Consider the following 25,596-nt stretch of genomic DNA (forward strand, 5'->3'; position numbering starts at 1 on the left):
TTTTTTTTTTTTTTTTTAGTTTTTTGAGTCAGGGTTTCTCTGTAGCTTTGGAGCCTGTCCTGGCACTAGCTCTTGTAGACCAGGCTGGCCTCGAACTCCCAGAGATCCGCCTGCCTCTGCCTCCCAAGTGCTGGGACACCACCGCCCAGCTAAAGAATTCCTTTCTGTAAGCAAAGTCGTGTGGTGTTGTTATGAGGGGTACTGTCCAGGCTTAGCAGTGAGAAGTTTCAGTGTAAAGAGAAAAAGAGGTCATTTACTCCGCAGCCACTGAGTGACATGGCCCAGGAACACAGAATTAGGTTACTCCAGGTTCCATGTTCCAACCCAGAAACAGCTTCATGAACAGAGACAGTCATAATCAAGGCAAATTGAAATACATTTTGAGGGGTGCACCAGAGAGGCAGGTATAAAAAGATGGGAGAACTATGCTATAGACCCAAGATGTTGTCTGATGATAGTCTCAGCTCTTAGATTGGTGGGAACTAGTGTTCTGTTGAGTTAATAGTTTTTATTGTCATCACAAACTGTTAGTTCAGATATGGAGTTGGGCAAGGAATCCCAGAAGCTGGAACTTGCCCAAGATAAAGTAATTTGTCAAAGTCCTATCAGTCCGTCAGTATCTGAAGACACAGACTCCTCCTGGAGTCCTGGTAAAGGCAGATGCAGCTTCTCTTCAGGAACTTTACTCACCAGAGATCTAGAACCTCCAGGTCATAGGTCATTTTGGCATGAAGTAAAAACAGTTTGTGTACTGTACTTGACATCCTAGTTTGGGTATCTTTAGCCTAACGTGTATTGTCTCTTCAGGCAAGTCTGGTTTCACCGGTGGTGTTGAAATTTCCTGCCGGCAGGAAAGGCCAGCCAGATGAGGGCCCTCTGGGCCGCCCCTTTCACCAGACTTCTGTGTCTTAGGAGAGGGGAGAGATCATTGCTGTGGGTTTCGAACGCCGCCTCCGACAATGTCTGAACTTTTGGACAAGTAGAAGCGGTGTTCTGCTAAGTTCATTCCCTGACAGCCGTAAAGATGCTGGCTCAAACGGGGCGGCAATAAATGTCTGTCAGGGGAAGCAAAACAACTGAAGAACAAGTGGTGTGGAGCTGCAACATCATGGCGGTCCACAGTCAGGGTTTCCATCAGTCCTGGGGAACCCAGGGGCTATCAGACGTCGAGAGCACAGCTGCTCTTAGTGACGTGGTGACAGTGGTCGGAACCTGTCTAGCTACTGCCAGAATCTTTCGTGGATCCCAGCATGGCCATGGACACTCTGTAGCTGAGGATGGCCTTCAACTTGCCTTCCTCCTTCCTCTACCTCTCTAGTGCTGGGACTGCAATTGTGTGCTACCACATCTGTCTTTATATAATGCTGGAGACCAAACCCAGGGAGCTTCATGACACTGCACGCTGACTTACATATACCCCCAGTCCCTGAGCAGATGTACATGGGAATTGTGCATGTTTCTCTTTTAAAGAATTTATTGGGTGTGTGTGTGTGTGTGTGTGCGCGTGCTTGCATGCGTGCGGTGTGTGCACATGTGTGTTCCACCATGTGCGCATGTGTTTAGGCCAGCGAAGGGCATTGGCTATCTTCCTCTGCCACTCTCTGTATTATTCCCTTGAGACTGGGCCTCCCATTGAACCTGGAGCTATTCAGGTAAGGCCAGCTGTCCTCTGTCTCCCTCTCCCACAGTGCTGGGGGTCACAGGCATACTTTTAGCCATGCCCAGCCCTCTCTGTGGGTACTGGAGATTCGAACTCAAGTCCTCATGTTTGCACAATGCTCTTGCCCAGAACCCAGCCAGATTCCTGTCTGATAATACTCCTTATTGTAAATAAGTCACTTCACCCAGTCTAGCCAACTTTTAGCTACCTAATTTTGTTTCTTCTTATTGAAAGACGTCTTTCTCATGCAAACAACAAAACCACAGCAATTTCTCTTAAGGTCATCTTCATCTGAGACAAAGTCTCACTGTGTAGCGCCCGCTGAGTACTCCTCTGCCTACCAAGTGTTGGGGCACCCGGCATGCACTGCTGCACACAGCATGGTTTATAAAGACCTTGACTGACTTATTGTGGCTCAGGAATAAGGCAATACTTCATCTTGTAAACGAGACTGAGTGTTCCAGTTCTGCAGACAGAGAAAGATGAGGAAAACAAAACCCACGGAGAAAACTGCTCTGAGGCTCTCTGCCTGTCAAGGGCACAAGGGGAGGCAGGACACAGCAGAAGGCAATCAGCCCAGGTCGCTTTGCTTCTGCATGAGGATTAAGGCAGAGGGAGTGTCACCACCATGTACCAGGGAGGATCTTAACCTGTGTCTGTCTGGAGTGGGAGAACCATGGCGACTCCCTGACTCAGCTTCTTTTTCCCAGCATTCTCTTCTGTCTACTCCGCCTACCTAATTTTCTGTCCTATGAGGGCCGAGGCAGTTTCTTTATTATTAAGAAATCACTCCCACATCAACCATGCCAGTGAGGAGGACTTCATCGTGAGTGACTCCATGTCCCCTTTTCGACCTGGCGTAGTAGGACTGGTATAGCAGCTTAGTGGACAGTGCGGTGCATGTAGAGTCCTTTGACTTCTGAATTCTGTGTCTTTTGTCCCCATGAGCTGAGTGAAGACTTGAGGTATGGCCATTCAGAATCACACATCTTCTGAGTGTGCACTACACATGGGAATACAAAGCCTGGGTAGGAAAAGAGACTGCAAAGTCTCAATAATGTTTATGTCATTGGTATTTGGTATCTTTTAGGCAGAGAACCTTCATTGACATCTGTCATCCCACTGGCTTCTCTCTGTCAGTGTGGTCCCTTGAAAGTCTAGTGGTGCCGCAATGGCAGCCTGTATCCTGTCCTTCTCCTAACTAAGTCCCATCTTTCTTCTGCTGGCCCTCCAGGAGATCACTCAGAAAATCCTCGAAGCAGTGGGGACCATTGCTGGCTCCTCCTTGGAGCAGACCAGCTGGCTCAGCAGAAACCTGGAGGTGAGAGCCCAGCCTCAGGTCTCTCTGGAAGAGTCTGACGCTGACGACGATGCGCAAGGTATATGGAGGAGGATTGGGAAGAAATGCTTGCCTCAGCCAGGGGTCGGAGGTTTTGTTTATAAGACAGGTGGTGATGTGCACCTTTAGTCCCAGCACTCGGGAGACAGAGGCAGGCAGATTGCTGTGAGTTTGTGAGCTAGTTCCAGGACACCCAGGGCTACACAGAGAAACCCTGTTTCAAAAAAGAAAAAAAAAAGAAAAAGAGAAAAGTGCCCTTGGGGTTTTGTTGACCTATGCAGTTCTCCATCAGAGAGAACTGGGATCTGAGGACCTGAGAGAATGGGGCAGATCACAGTCTAATGCTATGAACAGCCTTACCTCAGTCTCAGTCTACTTTATACATGGGTGTAACAAAGGAAGCCATGATCCCAGGAAGGTGTCTGAGTACAGAACACATGTGAACGCCAGTAGACATGTACTACATGTTGACAAAGCAGACCTTTCCCAGAACAGACCGACCCAAACACAGTCGCCCACCTGGTGCGCACTATAGATCCAGTCTCAGGAAGCATGAAAGCAAGGCAGATGGCCGTATCCAGATTCAGGGCACTCTGAGGACAGCAGCCAGTGTGTCCTTCCACTCGACTAGGTTCTAGAGCTGTGTCCAGACATCCAACGGGAATACACATGTCTTGTAAATTGGATGTAAATGTTTGTTGTAGAAATCATGTCCAAGGACAATCCAGGGAACAAGTGTACCTGGGTGAGCTCTACTTCAGGGAGCCTCCTCACAGGTCCCTGGGGCATTGCTCACCTGGCGTCAGTCTTTCGACCACGCTCCAAGCGTGTTCATTCAGTCCTCATCATATCCACAAAGGGAAGAACACGATCTGTGTGGGATGGGCGTCCCGTGAGTCCCCCTGATTATGATGGCCTCACAGTTCTGACATACGTCAGGACACCAGGCTGTACTCTCTGGTGCACGCCATTTTCAGCCATCAGCTATCTGTGGTGAGCGTCAGGGCGCTGGAAAGGGAAACCACATCTAACCACACAAGCAAGCACACTGCTGTAGGTGTAACTGAGGAAGCCTATGAGAGCCCGAATAAAGGATAGCAAATACTTACCTGGGGAACACTCACAATAAGGTAGAGGGTCGCAATCCTCTGCTCTGTGGGCACTGGATGCTGTGAACAGAGCTCCGGGCATAGCCAAGAGAGCGAGCACGCCTCCCGTGTACACTATGGGTGCACGTGTAGCACTTCAGACTGCGCTCTAGGGGCCGGTACCCAAAATACTCTTGGCTGGATGCATTTCCATAACACACTGCTTTCTTAGCCTGTTCTTTGGCCCAGATGCCTACCCCATTCATCCCCACACCCATGCACTTGTGGGCTGTGACTGCACCTGTTCATGCCTGTTTACTTATATGTGTATGTGTACATATATATTTATGCATATATACACATATAATTGAAAATAATTTTTTCAGACAATATATTTTCATCATGGTTTCCCTTCCCTCAACTCCCAGATTCTCTCCAAACTACCAACCCCATGATATTTCTCTTTTTCTTTCTCTTTCTCTCTCTCTTTAGGAAACAAATAGGTAAACAAACAAGAATACAAAATAAAAAAGAAAAAGCACAAAAAGCACATATAAACATATATGGATACACAAAACCAAAAACCATAAAAACACAAAATTGTCAGAAAACAATAATATACGAGCAAAAGGCCAGGAAAGAAAAAAAGCTCAAAGTCATATGAGACAAAAATACTATTGAGTTCACTTTGTGTTGATCACCTGCTAATGGATGTGGGCCCTTCAGTGTGGTAATATGCCCAGGGGGACCCCACTACTGGATGTGGGCCCTTCAGTGTGGTAATATGCCCAGGGGACCCCCCTACTGGATGTGGGCCCCTTCAGTGTGGTAATATGCCCAGGGAGACCCCCTATTGGATGTGGGCCCCTTCAGTGTGGTAATATGCCAAGGGGGACCCCACTACTGGATGTGGGCTCCCTTCAGTGTGGTAATATGCCCAGGGGGACCCCCCTACTGGATGTGGGCTCCCTTCAGTGTGGTAATATGCCCAGGGAGACCCCACTGGATGTGGGCCCCTTCAGTGTGGTAATATGCCCAGGGGGACCCCACTGGATGTGGGCTCCCTTCGATGTGGTTACTATGCCCGGGGAGACCCCACTGGATGTGGGCCCCTTCAGTGTGGTAATATGCCCAGGGAGACCCCACTGGATGTGGGCTCCCTTCGATGTGATTACTATGCCCAGGGAGACCCCACTGGAGAAAACAAATAAACTTTCTCTTTTCGAGCTGATGCCACTGGAGAAGCTTCCTGATTAGGGCTGGGAAATTGTGTCCATTTTCTCCCCTCAGAGCTGAGACCCCATCTGACTGCCCCCGCAGGCCCTGTGCTGCCAGCATCTGTGTGAATTTTCCTGTCAGTCCTGTTGTGTCTGGGAAATGCTGTTTCCGTGGAGTCACCCACCCTTTGTCTTCCCGCCTCTGCCTCCTCTTCTGCATTGAGCCCCGAGCCCTGCGTGAAGGGTTCGACTGAGCACTCCAAAGTCACATTGTCCGTCATGGGTCTCCCCATTAGTTCCCTTCTTCTGCAAGAGGAAGCTTCCCTGGTGATGGCTAAGTGAGACACTGAGTCCAGTGTGGCCCTTGGGGATCCCAGTTAGCAAGTCCGCTTCATTTCTTATAACCTCCAGGTTGCTAGGAACATGGGCTGCCATGGTCAGCTTCTGAACCTAGATGGGCACCCCCAGAGTAACATCCACACTGATTATACAAGGCCCTGGCGATGAGACAGAGAGCACGTGTAGGGGGCAGGGTGTGTGGGAGGAAACTGTACTGCCCGCCCGCCCGCCTGCCTGCCAGCTCATTCCTCACTTGGTGTTGGCCAAAGGCTGGGAAGCGCTGAGATGCTGCCTTCACCAGCGCTACCTGGGGCAGAAGTCAGGAGCCCCGAAGGAAATGCTAAGGAAATGCTGTAGCAACCAGTGTGGGCTGTCCCTGCAGATCTTGAGGCCTTGCCCACTGCAGTTCAGGCGCATGGGGAGCTGTCCCTGGGCTGTACTGTGTGGGCTGTCCTGCAGATCCTGAGGCACTGCCCACTGCAGTCCAGGAACACGGGAGCTGTCCCTGGGCTGTACTGTGTGGGCTGTCCTGCAGATCCTGAGGCACTGCCCACTGCAGTTCAGGAACACGGGAGCTGTCCCTGGGCTGTACTGTGTGGCTGGCCCTACCAGGTGTGCTAGTCCACCTTCTGTTGCCAGTAGCCATTACGAGGAAGGGGTTTGATTTGGGCTTAAGGTTCTGGCGGCATAGCCTATAGTGGTCACATTTGGGGTATCCTCCTTGCTTGTATAGTTCTGAAGTAAGATGATGTCACCCTATGCCCTTATGTAACCGTAGTCACACCAGAACTCACCTCAGGATACCATAGTCGGCTTACTTCATCCTCTGAACACCTCAAAGCAGAGGATTCAGGTCAACACATAAAGCCCTGAGGGACACTCAAATCATCCCCAAGCCTCAGCACTGAGAAACTGCTTGGGATGTGCAGGCTGGCATTCTGCAGAGGTGAACCTTGGTGTATCAAAAACCAAACACAAGTAAAAGCTGACAAGTGGGAAGTCTTGATCAGTATGCGGGCCCAGGCACATCCAGGTCCACGCAGTGGAGTCAGGTTCTCTGCAGACTCTGGCTCTCGTGCTGCCCCAGGAGGGCGAAGGGGGCTGGTGTCTGTGGCTAGAGAGGTTGGCCAGAAGTCAGGGGTTCTTCCTGCTCTTGCAGAGAACCCCATTTTGTTCCCAGCATCCCTGTCTGGCTGCTCACAACTGCCTGGAACTCCGGTTCCAGGGGATCTGATGCCCGGTTCTCACTAACTCAACACACACTCACATGCACACATTCACGTTACAGACACACTTATACGTGCAGTGAAAAATACAAATAAAAATCTTTTGTTTAAAAGAAGCCACATAGCATGCCTTGCCACCCAAACAGGAATTCTCTCCAGAACAAGGAGGGACAGACCTGGCCACTCAACCCGTTAGTCCTGCCGCAGCTGCTGGATTGCTGAGAAATAATAATACTTTGTTCTGTAATAACAGTTCTGTAACTGGGATGGCTCTGCTAGTGTGTGATGGTAGATGGTGGTGGTTGTGGAGGTGGTGGAGGAGGTGGTAGTGATGGTGATGGTGGCAGGTATGTGGGTGGTGGTGGCGGTGTAACACAGCCCAGGAAGACCAGCTCCCAGGATGGCACCCAGGGGAGCAAAAAGAATGCCTTCAGAGTAGCTGGGACTTAGAGGGCTAGACGTTTTCTATCTGCAGGATAAATAAGGAAACATACACATTCTGAGTTCTAGAGAAGTCCTTCTCTAGAGCTCTGTCTCCACACAGCTGTATCTCTCTACAGACAGCTAGCTACATGTCTCTTTACATACGTCCATCTCTCTCCTATGCAGCCACACATCTCTACACACAGTCACACCTGTTTTCACACAGTGACATTCTCCACACAGCTACATACCTTCACACTGCTCTACACGGCCACATCTCTCCACACAGCCATGTACTCTACATAGCTGCCCATCTCATCTACACAGCTCTCACACCAGACAGCCACCTCTCTTTCTACACGCACACATACACATACACACGCACACATGCATGCACACGCACCCACACCCATACTTTGCTGGCTTTTCTCTTCTACAGCAAAGCCTGTGGACGAATATGAATCACATTTTCAGGGTCACACGGCACTTGTTGAGTGAACAATAGGAAGCAGAGCCATACTGGTCACAGTCTCCCTCGGGCTGGGGAGGCCGCGCTGACTGGGCATGGTGAGGAAAGCAGGCACACAGCTCTGCGTGGTCAGGGTTCCCAGACGAACAGTGACCCTGAGACTCAGGACTTGCACAATAAAGAGGTCGTTGGCTGGACCTCGAGGTTAGGAGAGTATGCAGAAAGTCCATTACTGCAGGGGCTTATGTCTACCAAAGTTGTTTTATGCCTGGCCTTGAATTAGCAGTAAACACCTGGGAAACTCAGTTTGCTTTGAGTTTGTTCTAGAGTCTAAAATCAGCTGTCTTTGTGACTATTACTTTCCTATATGAGTCTGAGTAGTGAAAAATATTCTAGTGTTATTTCTATTCATCAGAATTATACAGTTAAGCAGAAATCATCTTCCTGACCATCCACAGTTATATGTGTGCCCAGTAGTTGGAATATTTTCATGAGATAAACACACAAGCAGTGGGAAAAATACCCATAGCTGTTGTCAGGGAAGGATTATCGTGGCATGTGAGAGAAATGAGAAACAGAAACAGCCATCATTCAGTCAGTGACCCCACAGTCTTTGCCAGTGGGGCGTCCCATCAGAGGGTATTCATCTGTGGGTTGATCTGTAGACTATTAGTATACTCCCACGGCCTCCGGCACCAGTCAGTGATGGTGGTCTTGTGGTGTGTGTGGGTGTGGCAAGACTTCGACCTTAGTTATTGTTCTACAGAAGTGAACACCTGCCTTATTTTTTGAGACAAATATTCTCCCTGGGATCTGAACTTGCTGACTGGGCTATTTGGCTGGCCACTGAGCTTCTGAGACCCATCTGTCTCTCCCTCCCCAGCACTGTGGTTCCAGGACAAACCACCATGCCCAGCTTTCTTCATGGTGCTGGGGTTCAAACTTGGGCCTCATGATCACATGACAAGCGCTTACTGGCTGAGCTGTTGTCCAGCCCTTCATTTTACTGTATGCCAATAATTATGTTTCTGCAGATGACTGTGGTTGCAGGGAAGGAGCGCCCCACCCCCACCCCAGCCATGCACTGGCTGCTTTGCCACGGCTGTTTCTGTGGGTGCATACCTATTGCAGCTGTGTCCATTCTGTTGCCTGTCCGCTGCTCAGTAATAAACTCCGCCCAGCGACAGCACTGTGAGCTACTTCCAGCTGCTCCATAAGCCTCACTTAGCAACTTCACAGCAGCCCTCCACAGTCTGCTGCATCTGCTCAGCAGGGATAAGCAAACGCCGCCAGTGTCTGTGTTGTGGTGAGGTTCTCCTCCACCCAGTGTGCTTGCGCTGCTGCAGATGCACAGGTTCTCAGGGCGCCCTCTTGTTAGGTTGAGACACCTGCACTGGAGGACCGGTGTCGTTCGTTCGTCTATTCCGTGTTATGAGCGTTTTGTCTGCGTGTGTGTCTGTGCACCATATGTATGCCAAGTGCCCACAGAAGAGGGTGTTGGTTCCCCTAGACCTGTAGTTACAGATGGTGGTCAGCTGCCATGTGAGTGGTAGCAATTGATGGGTCCTCCATTTAACCACCGAACCATCTCTCCAGCCTTGTTTGTCAGTTAAAGAGGGAAGAGTCTGAAGTACAGCAGACAGAGTCAGCAGCTGAAGGCGGCGTCTGCTGGGGTGAGGAAACACGTACACAGCAGACACGGAGAAAAGACCCTGCACAGCACAGGGGCTCCTGTCTCAGCTGCACTAGCTTGGTCAGTTTGAAGACAGACAGGTGATTGATTGGTTCGAAGCTGTAGTGTGGACAGCCTCGTCCATCAGCAGGCAGCCTGCTGGTGAGAGACAAAAGCTGCCGGCTTTTGTTTTAATCAGGAGCGGGAGGAAGAAGCCAGCCATCTTGGAAAACTGCCACCTTTATTCTTGCCATGGCCCCTCTCCCTATCCTTCTGTTCAACTCCTGGTCTCTCACATGAAGAACGGTGTCTTGATGAATTGTTGAGAAATGAGATGGAAGATGGAGACCGACGGCTGTTGGGATGGGCATAGAGCCCTGGCTGTCTATGACCTCACGCTGCCCTATTAGTCAGAGCGGTCATGTGATCATACTCCATCTTCAGAAAACATCACTCTGACTGTGGCAAGCCTGACTACATTGTGCAAGAGCAGAAGCCAGAAGGCCGGTCTAAGGATGTCAGAGTGGTTTGCTCACGAAGCAGTGCTGAGTTGGCAGCAAAGCCAGTTGAGAGGAGCCATCTAAACTGGGGACCCGCCGTCCGTCTGGAGGTTGGATGTGGTGGTCTGAAAATGCAGCCAAGGATGCTTGAGACTTTTGGCTTGGACACTTTACTGGCTTGTAGAAACATGAGGGAGACTGATCTAGCATTGCCTTCAAGGATAAGTAAGAAGTCGCCCGCGGGGAGAACAACCATGGCGGCCCAGTAATAGAGTCTGTGGTGGAATTTCCCAAAGGGGAGGGCTGGTGGTGACTGAAGTAGGTCGGTAGGGCAGGGACCCGGGGTGACTGAATGGAAGCCTGTCTGGCCAGGGTCAGGTGGATGAGAGGGAGCGCAGGGAGGGGTTGGCAGAGAAGAAGCAGGGGGGAGGTAGGAGCTCTGGTCTCAGGACCGTGGCCAGTTAGCAGTAAGGACGGTAGAACACTGCCGGCTTGTTGCTGGCTTCTCATCTGCTTCCAGCTTGCTTGCTTGGTATTTGTTTTGGGCTTGGGGACTTGGTTGCTGTTGTTTGCGGCAGTCTCGCACAATCTGACCTCGCCTCACACTTTCTATGTAACTGAGCATGGCTCTGAGCTCCCAGTCCGTGTCCTCTACCTCCTCACTGTCGGGGTGGCAGGTAGTGTCACCATCCTGGCGTCGTTTCTGGCTCTGAGCTCCCAGTCCATGTCCTCCACCTCCTCACTGTTGGGGTGACAGGCAGTGTCACCATCCTGGTGTCGTTTCTGGCTCTGAGCTCCCAGTCCATGTCCTCCACCTCCTCACTGTCGAGGTGACAGGCAGTGTCACCATCCTGGTGTCGTTTCTGGCTCTGAGCTCCCAGTCCATGTCCTCCACCTCCTCACTGTTAGGGTGACAGGCAGTGTCACCATCCTGGTGTCGTTTCTTTTCTTTTTTTACATTTCTGGTTGAGCCCCAAGCCTCACACATGCTGGGCAAGCATCTACCCAGGAGCAGTTGCCCAGCACAGTTTAGCCTTGCTGTTTAACAGTCTGTTCTCATGGCAATTAATCCAATTCCTCATGAAAGATATTTATCCATCTTTATAAAATTTAAACATTTGCATTTTTGAGAATTTCATATACGAGTACTATATTTCCATCATTTCTACCTCTCGTGTTATACACACCCTACTGGGTGGTTGTTGCTCCTCTGTGTGTCTGCTTATGGCTGAGCACTTGGCGTTGAATAACTGGGTAGGTGGCATGTCCCTGGAGAAGACTGCCTCTCTCCCTCTCTGCCGTTCATTGCCTGTAGCTCCTCATGTAGGGGTGGGGCCTTGAGAAATCTCCCCTCTCTGATTACCATGTCCGTGGTGTAATTGTACAGGTTTTATTCAGGCAGCCATATTGTCGAGGTTTGTGGGTGTACTTTCCTGGTCATGTCTCTCAGGCATTATCTAGCAGCAGGTGTTCTGGTTCCCCAGCTCTTACCACCTCATCTTCTGCCTTGTTCCCTGGAGCCTTAGGTGTAGCAGTTTCATTATAGATGTAGCAAATAGGACTGTGCACTCCATAGACACTAATTCCCTGCATTTTGACCATGGAGTCCTCAAAAGAGATTGTGTCTACTGTTCATGGTTGGCAAGTAGATTATATGAGGGAGGAAGGGATGTTAAGTCAGAGGACACCATTTTATTCAGGTCGGAAGGAGACATTCAAGAGAGCTATTGTACAGCAAGGTAACTACTTAAGAACAATGTATAAAAGAGGCAGGAGACCGCCTGTGCTGTGTGGATTAGACACATAGATGATTAACTCTGCGTCACCAATAACACATTAAGGAGAGAAATAAAAGTGCTTCCCCTTGGAGTCATAAGCAAGAGCACATCCAGATTGGAATTTTGCTTCATGCTCCCTGTGTCTTCTTTCCTCTGTCTGTCTGTTATGTGAGTCTAGATGCTGTCTTGTGACTCTGTTCCTGTGTCTGACCGTTGTGTGTCTGTGTCTGTCTGTCCTCTGTCGTGTGAGTCTGGATGTTGTTTTGTGACTTCATCCCTGTGTCTGCATATATTTACATGTCTGTCCGTTGTGTGAGTCTGGATTCTGTCTTGTGACTCCGTCCCTGTGTCTGCATGTGTTTGCATGTCTGTCTAACAAAGGGCTTTGCTCTGTATGTATCAAACAGCATAGAAAGCATCACTGTAGTGAGGAGCAGTGAACTGCGTTCCTGCCACCCGGCTTCCAGCCGCCTGGCTAGCTTATGCTCCAAAAAAACAACACACAAACTGTATTCATTTAAACACTGCCTGGCCCATTATATCTAGCCTCTTATTGGCTAATTCTCACATCTTGCTTAACCCATATTTAGTAATCTGTGTAGCACCACGAGGTGGTGTCTTACCGGGAAAGATTCAGCATGTCTGACCTGGCATCTGCCCTGGAGAGCAGTGACGTGGCGTCTGAGCTCACTTCCCTTCTTCCCAGCATTCTGTTCTGTCTACTTCACCCACCTAAGGGCTGGCCTATCAAATGGGCCAAGGCAGTTTCTTTATTAACCAATGAAATCAACAGATTGGCATGACCTTCCCACATCACATCACGTGAGGGAGGGATGGGATACCTCAAAGAACTCTTTAGCTGAGGTCATGAGGGATTGACTCACTGGCTCTACCCAACCCCAGCTGACCCAGATAACAAACTTTTATCAACCCAAATCGATCATGGATATTCATTTTAGAAGGTGGCCTTTAACTTCCAGATTTGCTACTTCCATTGATTCAGGTTGGAATTTCACTGACCGTGTGGTAATTCCAGAGGACAAACCATAATCACACCTAAGCTCAGCGGGCTTACCCAGCCTTTCCCTTCCTTGGCGGGCTCTTCTGAGGGAGAGAGAAGCGGCAGAGTGGAGGCCGTTTGCCAGGTGGTTGAGAGGCAGGGTGTTGTGTGGAGATGGAGAAGTATGTTCTCAGTGTGTTCTCAGTGTGTTCTCAGCTACTCCTGCACAGTGAAGACACTAGACCCCACGGGGGCCAGGGCCGTGCGGGAGCTCGGAGCTGGGAACCAGTGCTTGTCAGTGCTGTGGCAAGGACATAGGGAGATTGGGAGCCAAACAGTGATGGCAGATGGATTCTGGCATCCAGACCAGGATACTAGTTGGTCACCCAGCAGGACCTGGGGGACCTGGTGCCGGAGTGTTTGATCCAGACACCTACATTCTTGGTCCTGTTAGGTTTCAGGACTTCACACCAGCTAGTTATCTAGGAAGAGGAACCTCAGCTGAGAAAATGCCCTCATCGGATTGCCGATAGGCAAGGTGTGTAGGACATGTCCTTGATCAGTGACTGATATGGGAGGGCCATGCCCTGCCATCCCTGGCCCGTGATCTTAAATTGTGTAAGAAAGGAGCAGGCCAGTCAACAGCAGTCTTCCATGGCCTCTGCTTCAGGTCCTGCCGCCGAGTTCCTGCCCTGACTTCCTTGACTTCCTTTCGTGGAGGGTGACAGCTGTTAGCTGAAATGAAGTTTTCCTCCCCAGTGATGTGGTCATGATCTTTATCCCTGCAGTGACTAGAGACCTTAGACGTTGTGTGCATGGATGAAATCCAGTACCATCGGCAGATCCCGGAGTTAGTGTCACAGTCACAATCAGAGTGAGAGTGTTTGGGGGAAGAAGTGGTGACTCAGCCCTCAGCTAAACAGACGCCTCTCTCTGTCAGCAGATGCTGCTGCGGCTTCAGCGATGGTGTCAGCCTCTGCCCCCTCTGTTTACAGTGTGCAGGCGCTCTCTCTCTTGGCAGAGGTAAATACATACCTGACTTTTGGTCCCTCGTGGGAATGCCCGCGGTCTTGAGTCACTTGGAAGGCACGTGTTCTTTCTGAGTGCTGAGTTCCGGAGTCCAGACCTGTGTCAGCCACCTTTCTGTTCCTACAACAGAAAATACTCGAGAAACTCATTTTAAAAGGAGGGAAGGTCTGTTTGGCTCCAGGTGGTTGGTTGGTTGTGTTGCTCTGAGCTGTGCTGAGGCACAGGCTCACGGTGGGAGGGTATGCAAGCACAGCTCTAGCCGTCTGGTGTTCAGGGAGCAAGGACATGCTGCCAGTGACCCCTTTCCTCTGGCTTGGCCTCACCTCTCTCAGTGGAGCCATAGGCTGGCAACCAAGTTCCCCACACATGGTTCTCTGGGGGACATTCTAGATCAAATTAGAATAGATGTCAGACTGTAGCGTGACACAAGTCTGTTTTCTTAATGGCCTCCTCTTTTAGGTCCTGGCTTCTCTCCTGGACATGGTTTACCGAAGCGACGAGAAGGAGAAGGCAGTGCCACTGATCTCCCGCTTGCTGTACTATGTGTTCCCGTACCTGCGCAATCACAGGTGACTGCACCGTCACCCACATACAGAGATGTGGTCCCCTGGACAGTCCTTGACCTGGCCCTCCTCTTCCCTCAGTGCATACAACGCTCCCAGCTTCCGAGCCGGCGCCCAGCTGCTGAGCTCCCTGAGCGGCTATGCCTATACCAAACGGGCGTGGAAGAAGGAACTGCTGGAGCTGTTTCTGGACCCCACTTTCTTTCAGATGGATACTTCCTGTGTTCAGTAAGCATGCTGTTCGGCCGGGCAGGGTTGGGGCACACTCAGGAGGCAGAGGCAGGCAGATCCCCAAGTTCCAGGCCAGCCAGGGCTACACAGAGAGACCCTGTCTCAGAAAACAAAACAAACAAACAAACAGACCACCTACTCTGAGTCTTCAGTGCTCGGGTTTGCATGGTTCCCAGTGCTGAAATGAAAGTAGCCCAATAGTGTCCCCTCACCTCCTAGTCCGTCCCTGCCGTGGGTGCTCACGTTTATAGTGTCCCCTCACCTCCTACTACGTCCCTGTCGTGGGTGTTTACCTGAGTCCTGTGTTTGCTGAAAAGATGCCAACCCCTTCAAACTACTGAGTGGCTTTTTATCAAAAGAAACGCTGCACTAGATGAAGAGAACCTGCCATCCGTAAGGAGCGTGATGGAAGGTTCTGCTGCTGTTCTGTCCCCGTTCCCATTAGTCATGAAATGCTTGACAGGTGTTGAGGGAATAGATCGCATGGTGGCCCTGATGGTTTCTCTGCCTGACTTCCTCACTCCAAGTTCAGTGTGTGTGTGCACACGAGTGTGCACTTCTGTGTTACAAGATGTTTGATTACACTGTGAAAAGATACTGTGATTGGTTTAATTAAAAACTAAATGTCCTATAGCTAGGCAGGAGTTCTAGGCAGAGAGAAGCCTGGGAAGAAGAAAGGGAGGGCCACCAGCCAGACAGGGAGGAAGTAGAGAGTAAAAGTAACTGAGCCACATAAAAGAGCGTAGATTTAAAGATAGAGGTTAGTTTAAGTTATAGCTACTTAGAAGCAAGCCCAAGCTAAATGCTGAGCTTTTATTTTTAAAACTCTCCAAATCGCTGGGTTTTTTTGTGAGCTGGTGCCCCCCCCCCAAAAAAAAAAACAGTCTACACTTCTGGGTGAGTGTGGTTACACGACTCAGTGGGTGTGTATAGGTGGAGGCTAGAAGGTTCACTTCTATTTTAGACAGGGCCTCTCACTGAACCTTAGGCAAGGCTAGCAGCTGATCGGCCCCAGTGGTCCCCGTCTCCGTCCCCACAGTGCCGGGATATGATCTCAGGTCCCTGTGCGGCACAGATGTGCTGTCAGCAGCCGAGTCATCTCTGTAGCTCCGCGGAGCGACTTTAATAGCTCGTAGGAGGGTGTGTTATTTTCCTGATGCTTTTCATCAAATTGTCATTAATTGCATATTTAACTAATTTTGGTTTTTTTTCATATCCAGCTGGAAGTCCATTATTGATCATCTTCTGACGCATGAGAAAACAATGTTTAAGGATTTAATGAGTAAGTTTCAAATTAATTGTCACCCTTCAGGACGGCACCCTGGCAATTAGCTTTTACCATGTCAAATGTTTTTTGAGATGGGGTCTCTCTCTGTAACCCTGGCTGTTCTGGAACTTGGTCCTTAAAACAGAGAGTTCTGTGTGGCTCTGCCTCTCCGGGCACCACCATGCCCTTGCACCCACAAACTCCTGTGCTGCTGAGTGACAGCTGGTGAGGTGTGTAGATTTTACGAGGACTAAGTGAGTTGCCCCGCCTGTTAGCAGGCCTTGACTGCCTGTGCCTTTGGGCTATATCTTGACACCTGTCCTTGAAGGTCTTAAGTCAGCTGTAGAAGTTTCTGTCCCACCTGGTCCCATAGCTTTTCAGTACCAGATAAACACACAAAGGCTTATATTAATTATAAACTGTTTGGCCTATTATTCAGGCTTATTACTAACTAGCTCTTACAACTTAACCTATGTTAAGTTAAGACCTATTCTTGTCTATGTTTAGCCACATGGCTTGGTACCTTTTCTCTGTAAGGCATTCTCATCTTGCTTCCTCAGCATTTGGCTGACAATTGCATCTCTGCTTTTCCTCTTACCCAGAATTTTCCTAGTCTGGTCGCCCTGCCTAAACTTCCTGCCTGGCTACTGGCCCATCAGTGTTTTATTAAACTAATACAAGTGACAAATCTTTACAGTGTACAAGAGCGTTGTCCTACAGCATTTATTAGTCAGATCTCTGATCTTTCAGGAAGGGTCTCACTCTGTAGCCCTGGCTGGCTCTCAGTCCTCCTGCCTTGGCCTCCAAATGCCAATGTTACAGGCCAGCATTGCATGCCCACCCCAAAACTTTCCTGACTCTCTGATATTGTGTGTTGTTGTTTGGGGGTATCTGGTCCCCCAGGAAATTCTTTTTCCAAGATCCAGCCTTTAGACAAAGTCCCCATTCCCTAGGGCTTGAAGAAAGTTTCTGCTTGCTAAAAAGGGCACCATTCTCCTCACCTCTGGCAAGAGGAACTTGCAACTCTTCCATTAACAGGGGACTGTGGTGCCTACTGATTTGTCAAGGCCAATGCTAGCCTCTAGGCTCCTCAGCCACCATCCTCTCATGTCCCCCTCATGCCTTTCTCCCGTTCCCATTTAGCTCTGGAAGTCTTTCCTCTGTCACTTCTCCTTGCTTTCCCAGGAGACAGCCTTGGCAGTTTGCGATAAACTTTTCCCTTTCACCCACAGAGTAACTATTTTGGTTTTTTTTCCTTAGGGAGGAGTAGATTAAGTTTGGTGGTATTGGCATTTTGGTTTTGGCATTTTGTTTTGTTGAGAAAAGGCCTAGACCTATGGCCTAGACCTCCTGGAACTCATCATGATGTAGTTCAGGCTTCCCTCAAACTTTTTGGTTTTTTTGAGACACGGTTTCTCTATGTAGCCCTGGCTATCCTGGAACTTACTCTGTAAACCAGGCTGGCCTTAAATTCACAGATATTCACCTGCCTCTGCCTCCCAAGTGTTTGGATTAAAGGTGGTCTGTAACACCTCAGTACCATGCCACTGTACCAAACGCGAGTTGAGCAAGGGCCTGGAGATTGAAAGAACACACACACACAGAGACCAGGGTCATTCGAAAGACGATCAGCCGAAAGCCAGTTTATTCAGATTTGGGGGAGTCCTTATCTACCTAACTGCTGCACAAGGATCTCCGCCCAGGCAGGTGGGAAATTACCATATTAACAATGGAGTGAATGTCCTGCAGCTAATCATCAGGCGGGGCAGGGAGAGCACAGAAACACACAGGAAGCTTAGTTAGCTGATCATAAACTGTCCCCGCGAATGCACCCCAGGAATAAGGGCAGACCAGGGCCCTACAGTGGTCACTACCACACCACACCCACCACTAACCCAGCTCTAACCTCAAACTCTTAGTAATCCTCCTGTCACAGCATCTTGGGTGATAAGATTATAGATGTGAACCAACATTCTTAGCTGAGATAAATGTTTTTTTTCTTTTTAAATGTGTACAAGTTTTATTTCTATATGCTCTCAAAGGAGAGCCAGACTTTTTGAGAGGAGGAGGGGAGCGTCGAGTGGTCTTCTTACACAAGGCGACTGCAATGTGTTTATTGCAGACATGCAGAGCAGCTCCTTGAAGCTCTTCTCCAGTTTTGAGCAGAAGGCCATGCTGCTGAAACGGCAGGCTTTCGCTGTCTTCAGTGGCGAGCTTGACCAGTACCACCTCTACCTTCCTCTGATACAAGGTAAGGTGCCGGCCAGCAGAAGACCCAGTGCTGGTATTCACGGTGAACAAGAAGTCTTTGACCACAGTTCTGAAGCTGGAAGGTCCAGGGCTGACAGGCTTGCATGCAATAAGGGCTTCTTGCCACGTCCATCCTGAGGACATACTCAGGTGGGCCCACATAACTCACGTGGACCTAATTACTGAGAGGCAGGGAGGTGTTGCTGCACCGGAATCCTTTCAATCTGAGACCTCCTCCTCTTTCCTGACTCCTGTGTAGGTGAGACCCAGAGGGCTCAAGAGTTGCAAGGGCTGTAGAAGCTGGGCCTTGCTTAGGCGGTCAGTGACCTTCTAACTGTAGCCTCCTATTTATGAAATACAATAGCTCCTATATTGTATTACTCTTGTGGGGTTCTATAGACTCACTCTGTATATATGTGCCCACATTATCCAGTAAGCAATAACTTCATTATATTGTCCGCCAAAATAAAAGTACACAGCAGCCTTTTTCAGACAGGGGTGAGCCGAGTCCAACAAACAGCTCTGAGAGGTCACCCACTGAGGGGGATGAGAGCCAGACAATGTGATAGCGTGACCCTCATATATATATCACACATCCACATGTGTACCATACGTGTAAAGTTACAGTTACAATACAGTGGCTAGAGAGAGGACTTGGCTCCTCAGAGAGGGGTCCGCTCTTCTATGGACCCCAGCTCGGCTTCCAGCACCTAAGTCAGGCAGCTGACACCTGCCTGTAACTCCAGCTCCAGGGCATCGGCAGCATCTTTGGACACCTGCACTCGTGCATATAAGCACATACACAGAGCTACAATTAATAAAAGGAGTGAGAAAGAAGAGATGAGAGGGATGCTGACGGCTAGGCAGTCTTTTATAAGTTTTTGTGGGGGCTTATAGGACATTTTGTATCATATGATTTAATTTAACATAGTATATATAACAAGGAGTATGGAGGAGCCATGTTCTAGTTAGACTGTAAGTCGGAGGCTGCTGTTAGGCAACACATGGGCAGCTCCTTAACTGTCTGTGCAAGGGCTTCACGGATCCCCATGTCTCCTGGCTGTGGAATGCAGCCTCTTCCTGGGTGGCCACTGTCCGATGGGGCAGGCCTGGGCTCTCGTGCTGAAGGACATCTTTGTGCACAGAGAGCATAGCTGAACACACACCTGGCTCAGAGTGGTGGCTGTTGTAATGATGGGGAGATGGGAAGGGGTGTGGTAAAGCTACTGTGCTGCAGTCATACTGGCTGCATGAGATTGCGGTGAGATGCCTGGCGGGTGGACTCTGGCTATTACCTGTGATCAGATGGTTTTTCTCAAGAGCATAGATGGAAGAGTCAGGCATGCTGTCACATCCTGGCACTTGGAAGGCCAAGGGAGACTCACTGTGCTGGAGGCTAACCTGGGCTGCATAGTAGGACCCTGTTGGTGTTTGTGGCATAAGCACACTTTGCTTCCCTGACTGTCTCATACAGTCCAGGCTGGCTTCAGACTCTCTGTGGATAACAGACGTGTGCTACCAGTTTATGTGGGCCCCATGCATGCTAGGTAACCCTTGTACCAACTAAGCTATATCCTCCACCTGTCCCCCCCCTCCCCTGTAGCCCTGGCTAGCATAGAACTCATTCCACAGAGCAGACTGGCTTGCACATGGCAATCCTGCCTCTGCCCGGATGGATTACAGGTGTGAGCCTGCACATGCGGGTAGGACTCTTCGTTCACACTGGGTTGTCGTCAAAGTGCTTATAGTTGTCTTTTTCTTTTTTTAGCTAACAGAAACCCCGACCTGCATATTTGTGTAACTTCTCTAAAATCTCTTTCCTAGAGCGCCTGACAGACAACCTCAGAGTCGGACAGACATCCACAGTCGCTGCTCAGATGTTTCTTTTTTTCAGAGTTCTGCTGCTAAGAATATCTCCCCAGCATCTGATCTCACTGTGGCCAATCATGGTCTCTGAACTGGTGAGTGCACCCGTGCCCATCTTAGGCAAGACGGCACTTTTATAGTGCCTTTCGTTGCCATGCAGTGTGCAGTCTGGGCATCTAACTTTGTCTAAAAGTTATTTGTAATCGTGTTGATAGCAGTAGTTATCTCTCAGCTAGCGACTGTTTTCTTCTGAGACCTCCCAGCTCTACCTAAGCACAATCTGCTCTATTCGCTCTTTTTCCTCCTGTTGGCTGGTCCACCCCAGGGCCTTTCCACTTACCAGGCTCTCCCCAGCTCCATCTGCTAGGTTTTTCTTCAGTTTGCTTTGGTTCATTTTAGTTTTTGGAGACAGGGTTTCTCTGTGTAGCCCTGGCTGTCCTGGAACTCGATGTGTAGACCAGGCTGGCTTCAAACTTAGAGATCCTCTTGCTTCTGCCTCCCAGAGTGCTGGGATTAAAGTCCTGTGTCCCTATACCCCACCTGCTATCTTTTTTTCAGTACATAAGTTTAGGTAAATGTGATCTCTCTCACATAGTGACTCGAATATACATTTTCTTCCTAAGATCCAGACATTCATACAACTTGAAGAGGATCTGAAAGAGGAAGACGAATCATTGAGGTAAGTCACGTGAGCTCTGCTGAGTGCTGGGAAGTGACAGTCTAGGCATAGCTATAGGGTGTAGGCTGCCACACCACCTACCGTCTCCTGAGAGTACTTGTGATGGGGCCAGCTAGGGTGAAGACTTCTCCCCCTCTCTTTTCAAGATGTGTTTCTCTGTTTTGCACATGTGTATCTATATGCACCGCAGCATGGAGTGTCTGAGGAAGCCAGTAGAGGTCATCAGATCTCTGGAGCCCCACCGTCTGGGTGCCGGGGATTGAGGCCGGGTCATCTGGAGCAGCCAGGGCTCATAGCTGCTGCGCCATCTCTGCAGCCCCCTCCGTTTCTCAGACAGGGTCTCATGTGTGGTCATTTGTAACTGAAGGCAGCCTTGAGTGAAGGGGAGTGTCTAAGGACTTCTGAGCCAAGGGAGTGCAGAAGATGTTCAAGGACACATAATGAACATCTCCTTTTGAATCCATAGAAACAGCCACAAAACAAACAGAGTAAAAGTCCCAGTTGCTGACGGGAGTGGACCTTCGGGCGGGGCCGTGTCCCCAGGTGATCTTGTCATGTACCTCTCCGCTTGCAAATTCCTGGACACGGCGCTTTCCTTCCCACCCGACAAGATGCCGCTGTTTCAGATGTAAGTGGAGGAGACCACACGTCCTTTGAAGACGGTGGTTTTCCCTGCCGCGAGCTCTGCACTTGCTTTCATGTGCAGTGGGCCTGTGGGAAGCCGCAGCACTGAGCAGCTTGGCTACAGCCCAGGGTTCAGATTTCCCCAAACAGCTGTGGTTTCATGACTCTGCTCACGGTCGCGTTTCAGATGTGGCTCTGTGACAGACCAGCGCTTTTATGTCTGCTGAGGTGACTTTTGCTACCCAATGCTTGTGAAACAGGTCACCGGTGCTGATCCTGTCTGCATTTATATAGCTGGAGTTGTCTCTTGCCATTAGAGGTGGAGGCTTTATTTGGAGTGTGGCCTCCCTGGGTCACTTGGCCTCTTTGGCACGCATTTCCTACAGGCTTAACACAGCTGTTCCTGCTTTGAGACATGCCTGGCCCCAAAGGCTGCTCTCCAGCTGCCCCAGGGAGAGGAGTCAAGGGTAAAAACACTTGTGCATTCTCTTAAATGGCTACGAGCAAGTGAAGAAGCCAGACTGGAAAGGCCCCACGCTGTGTCCTTCCATTTGTGTGATAGTCGAGAAAATACCCCACCATAGGAGCAAAGAGCAGTGGCTGCTGGGGGGACAAAAGTGGGGTGGCAGGCACAGTTTTAGGGCAGTGACACTACACTAGTCCCCGGCTGGGGGACAGATCAGTACTCCTTGTCACGCCAAGGGGAACCTAGTGGAAAGCATAGGTCTGAGTGGTGGTTGCCTGTCAGTGCAGGCCAAGCAGTTCCCCAGCTCTGCTGTGCACAATGTCTGTAGAGAGGCTGTGCAGGGCCATATCGGATCCGAGGAGGCTTCACATCTGTTCATTTAGCTGCAAACCTAAACAAGAGGCCATGGAGAGAAGGGCACTCCCATGCACACCGTGAACAATGGCAATGGCATTATGTATGGTCTCCCAAAGCTGGAAACAGCTGTGTGTTCCTCAGCAGCAGATGGACAGACAGCATGTGGTCTGTCCGTGTAGCGAGACCTCAGTCCGCCATAAAAAAGATGATGATGCCTGCTACACCATGCTGGCTCCTGAGAATGCACTGCGTGGCAGAGGCAGCCCTCTGAGGAACATGTCTGATTCCACGCCTGCAGGTCCAGGATGAGAAATCTGCAGATAGGAAGTAGGTTAGTGGGTTGCCTGGGTCTTCGTCCTGGAGACTGAGCGTTAGTGGCTGAGGAAAGCAGGATTTCTCCTAGGGTTGGTGGAGTTGAACTGAGTGTGTTGGTGGTCATACAGGGCCGTCTATGAGAAGGTTAAGCCGCTGAGTTGTGGGATGTATCATCTCACCAAAGCTGCTGCACGCAGCTTCCGAGCTCTGCGTCAACATGCCTGGCGTTGCTTGTCCCTGCAGCTACCGGTGGGCGTTTGTTCCAGAAGTGGACACTGAGCACCCCGCCTTCCCATCAGAGCTGGAAGAAAATCACCAAGAGTGCAGACCTCATACTGTCAGGATTCTAGAACTTCTAAGATCAAAATACGGGGTAAGTGCTTTCCTTTCAAAAACAACTTCCATAGGCCTGGAAATGTAACTCAGTCGGAGAGAGCTTGCCTGGCGTACGCAGTGCCCTGGGTCACGCCACAGCATTACGTAGACTGCGTGGAGTAGTGCATTCCATGCCAGTAATCCTAGCACTTGGGAATTAGAGGTGAGGGTCATCCTTGGGATATAGTTCAGGGCCAGCCTGGGCTATGTAGGACCCTGTCTCAAAACAATATTTGTGGCAAAGACTTGTGGACTAAGTAGTAACAAAGCCCTCATGTTGCCTGATTTTTAGGACTTCAAATTCTCTTCTCTTAGTTTTAAAGCTTGGGATGGTTGTACATCCCATCCCTTGTTTTCTTGCTGGGACGTGCTAGCTGTGAGCAGCCTGCCCCTGCTGCAGATGTGCACTGCTAAGGGGGCGTCTCAGAGTTAGCCAAGGTCACTTCCCTGGCTTTGGGTCTCTGCAGGAAACTGGCAGCTCTGATGAGATCACTGGGGAGAGCGAGTTCCCTCTTCTGCGCCAACATTCCGTTTCCAGCATCAGGCAATTGATGCCCTTCTTCAAGACAGTAAACTGTGCTTTCAAAACACAAAGCCACCTGCCCTCCGAAGTTCCAGGAATGTCGGTGCCCGAGTTCCCTGTTGCCGAAAGCCCAAAGGTCCTAAGGCAGCTGGAGGAGTGTGTGGAACATGACTTCCTGGAGCATCCAGAGTGCTAGCACCCTAGGAGGGCCTCTTGGTCCTCCCCTGTCCCTGCCGAGGACAGGGATGTTCTGTGAAGAGGGGAGCTGGGGAATTTGAATCAACTCTACCACAGCCCTGAAAGTCCTTTCAGGTATTTTCTGTTCAGCAGCCAAACATGCCTCTCTTAAATGCCTTGTAATATAGTTCAGTCTCAGTTTGTGTAATGGAATAAAATCAATATATCTCTAAGCAGGCGTGATTGTCTTTGCTTCCCTGAAGCAGACACGTAGCTCTGCTGTTCATTGTTGTAGAGCGCTCTAGCAGGTTGTTAGGCTGGCAGGTACTCAGCGGCGCAGAGTGGCCACAGAGAATGGATTCCCCCCAGACTGTCCTCTGACCTTCACACATACACACGAGATAAATAGGTGTACTAAAAAGATTAATAAAAAGGGGGCTGACAAGATGGTTTTGTAATTATAGGAATCTGTTGTTAAGCCTAGTAACCCAAGTTCTTCCAGAACCCACGCTGTAGAAGGAAATACCCAATTCCTGAAAAGCTGTCCTCTGACCTCCATATGTGCTACACACACACTCACACGTATACATCTAATTTAAAGGAGTTAAGGGGCTTTTTTTTTTTTAAATGGTTGTCAAAGGTGTAATTTTCACATGTCACACAGAGGCCTTTAAAGCACTTACTTTGGTACTACAGTCTAAAACTTTAAAAAAGAAAATGACCCGGGCCTTTTGCATGCGTGTTACAGCTGTGTAACTTGATCTTCTTATGGGGCTCCTAACAGTGGGAGCAGGGGCTGTGTGTGACTCCTGCCTGCTTTTGGGACCCTTTCCTCCTACCAGACTGCCTCACCCAGCCTTAATGGAAGAGGAGGAGCCTAGTCTCCCTGCAACACCAATTCCACAGCTGGCTGATCTCCATGGGAGGTCCACCTGTGTCTGAAGAGAAACAGAGGAGTGGCTGGGGGCAGTAGGGAGGAGGAGACAAGGGAGGGAAAACTTTGGTTAGGGCATAAAAACAACAAAAAATTAAAACAGTAGTATCCCAGGGTGGGAGATAACAGTGTTGGGAGAGTGCTTGCCTGGCATCCACAGAATGGGTAACTACAGCCCAGAATCACAGCCCTCGGCACGTGGAGGCATGAGGGTCAGAGTCACCCTTGCTAGCTCAGATAGCAAGTTCAAGGCCGTCCCAGAGGCTGAGACCTGCTCTCAACAGCCACACTAGCCTGCCAAGCACGTAAGTAGATCTCTTTGGGTGTGTCAAAGTCTTGCCCATTCAAGTCACACTTGCACTGCCCAAACACATAAGAAGCATGTGGCATTCAGACTCCGACAGTCGTGACCCTAGTCAGTGCCACGGCTGGGACTCTTCAGTTCAAGTCTTACACCTGCAGTGCACTGAGGGCTGGAACGGTCAGGACTGGGACTCTCTGGCCTCTTCCCTCTGCTTCCTCCTCTCTCAGATCTCTCTACTGTGCTGCTGATACTGCTGTGTAGTAAAATAATCCTTTGGGCTTGGCGGCATCAGATCGCACCCTCCCAAGCCTCGTCATCTACTGCCAGCTACCCTACTTACGTCCTGGCTAGGGACCACATCTAACTCTGCCAATGAGTGCCACGCGCCTCCCAGACCTGCCTGTTGAGTGACACTGTTTAGGCAACAGCACTGTGTGCTCTCCTGCCCAGGCCTCGTGAGGCACGTAAGACACACTGTCCTCCTGGACACTCAGAGCCCATGCCTACTGGACGTCGGGAGCTCTGAGTTTGATTAGTCCTGGGGTTGGGGGCACTAGAGGTCAGATTCCTTTTATCATGTAGGTTCTTCGACTGAACCCTGGACATCAGGCTTGGCAGCAAACGCTTTTGCCCACTGAGCCATCTGAACCCTCTCTCAGCATTTTACTCCTTGTACAATAGAAAAGCAAGTTATGTCCTTGGTCTCAGCGTAGCACTCACTGGGGCTCACAGGTCCCGGTCTGCCTACATAAGGACTGAAAACTGTATTTTAAAAATACATCTAGATATATGGGTAGTCATACAAATGTCTGTTGGAAATCCCATGGGAATTGTGGCCAAGGGAACACACATAAAGAAAAAGCATTTCTAAATTTGGGTCACTAAGGTCTGTGAGTGTAACCTTGTAAGCCCTGTGACTCACACT

The 25,596-nt window shown here is 49.9% G+C and overlaps 1 protein-coding gene across 4 annotated transcripts in view; it reads left to right on the forward strand.

Moving 5' to 3' along the window:
* The window catches only part of Dop1b (DOP1 leucine zipper like protein B), a 110,067-nt gene extending 86,407 nt beyond the window's left edge, over positions 1–23,660 (forward strand). For 3 of the 4 annotated variants that reach the window (XM_050162057.1, XM_050162059.1, XM_050162058.1), the window contains 11 exons: positions 2,895–3,039; positions 13,652–13,734; positions 14,200–14,309; positions 14,385–14,531; positions 15,755–15,816; positions 17,924–18,052; positions 19,876–20,012; positions 20,541–20,596; positions 21,063–21,224; positions 22,602–22,731; positions 23,201–23,660. In XM_050162057.1, coding sequence (XP_050018014.1) covers positions 2,895–3,039; positions 13,652–13,734; positions 14,200–14,309; positions 14,385–14,531; positions 15,755–15,816; positions 17,924–18,052; positions 19,876–20,012; positions 20,541–20,596; positions 21,063–21,224; positions 22,602–22,731; positions 23,201–23,452 — 1,413 coding nt within the window. In that variant the 3' untranslated portion in view covers positions 23,453–23,660. The remainder of the gene's footprint in view (positions 1–2,894; positions 3,040–13,651; positions 13,735–14,199; positions 14,310–14,384; positions 14,532–15,754; positions 15,817–17,923; positions 18,053–19,875; positions 20,013–20,540; positions 20,597–21,062; positions 21,225–22,601; positions 22,732–23,200) is intronic. The other variant, XM_050162056.1, reaches the window with a different exon arrangement.
* The last annotated feature ends 1,936 nt before the right edge of the window (positions 23,661–25,596 follow it).

This window comes from Alexandromys fortis, unplaced genomic scaffold (genome assembly GCF_014885135.2).
Source record: "Alexandromys fortis isolate MF-2015 unplaced genomic scaffold, M_Fortis_MF-2015_v1.1 scaffold_128, whole genome shotgun sequence".
Classification (NCBI taxonomy): domain Eukaryota; kingdom Metazoa; phylum Chordata; class Mammalia; order Rodentia; family Cricetidae; genus Alexandromys; species Alexandromys fortis.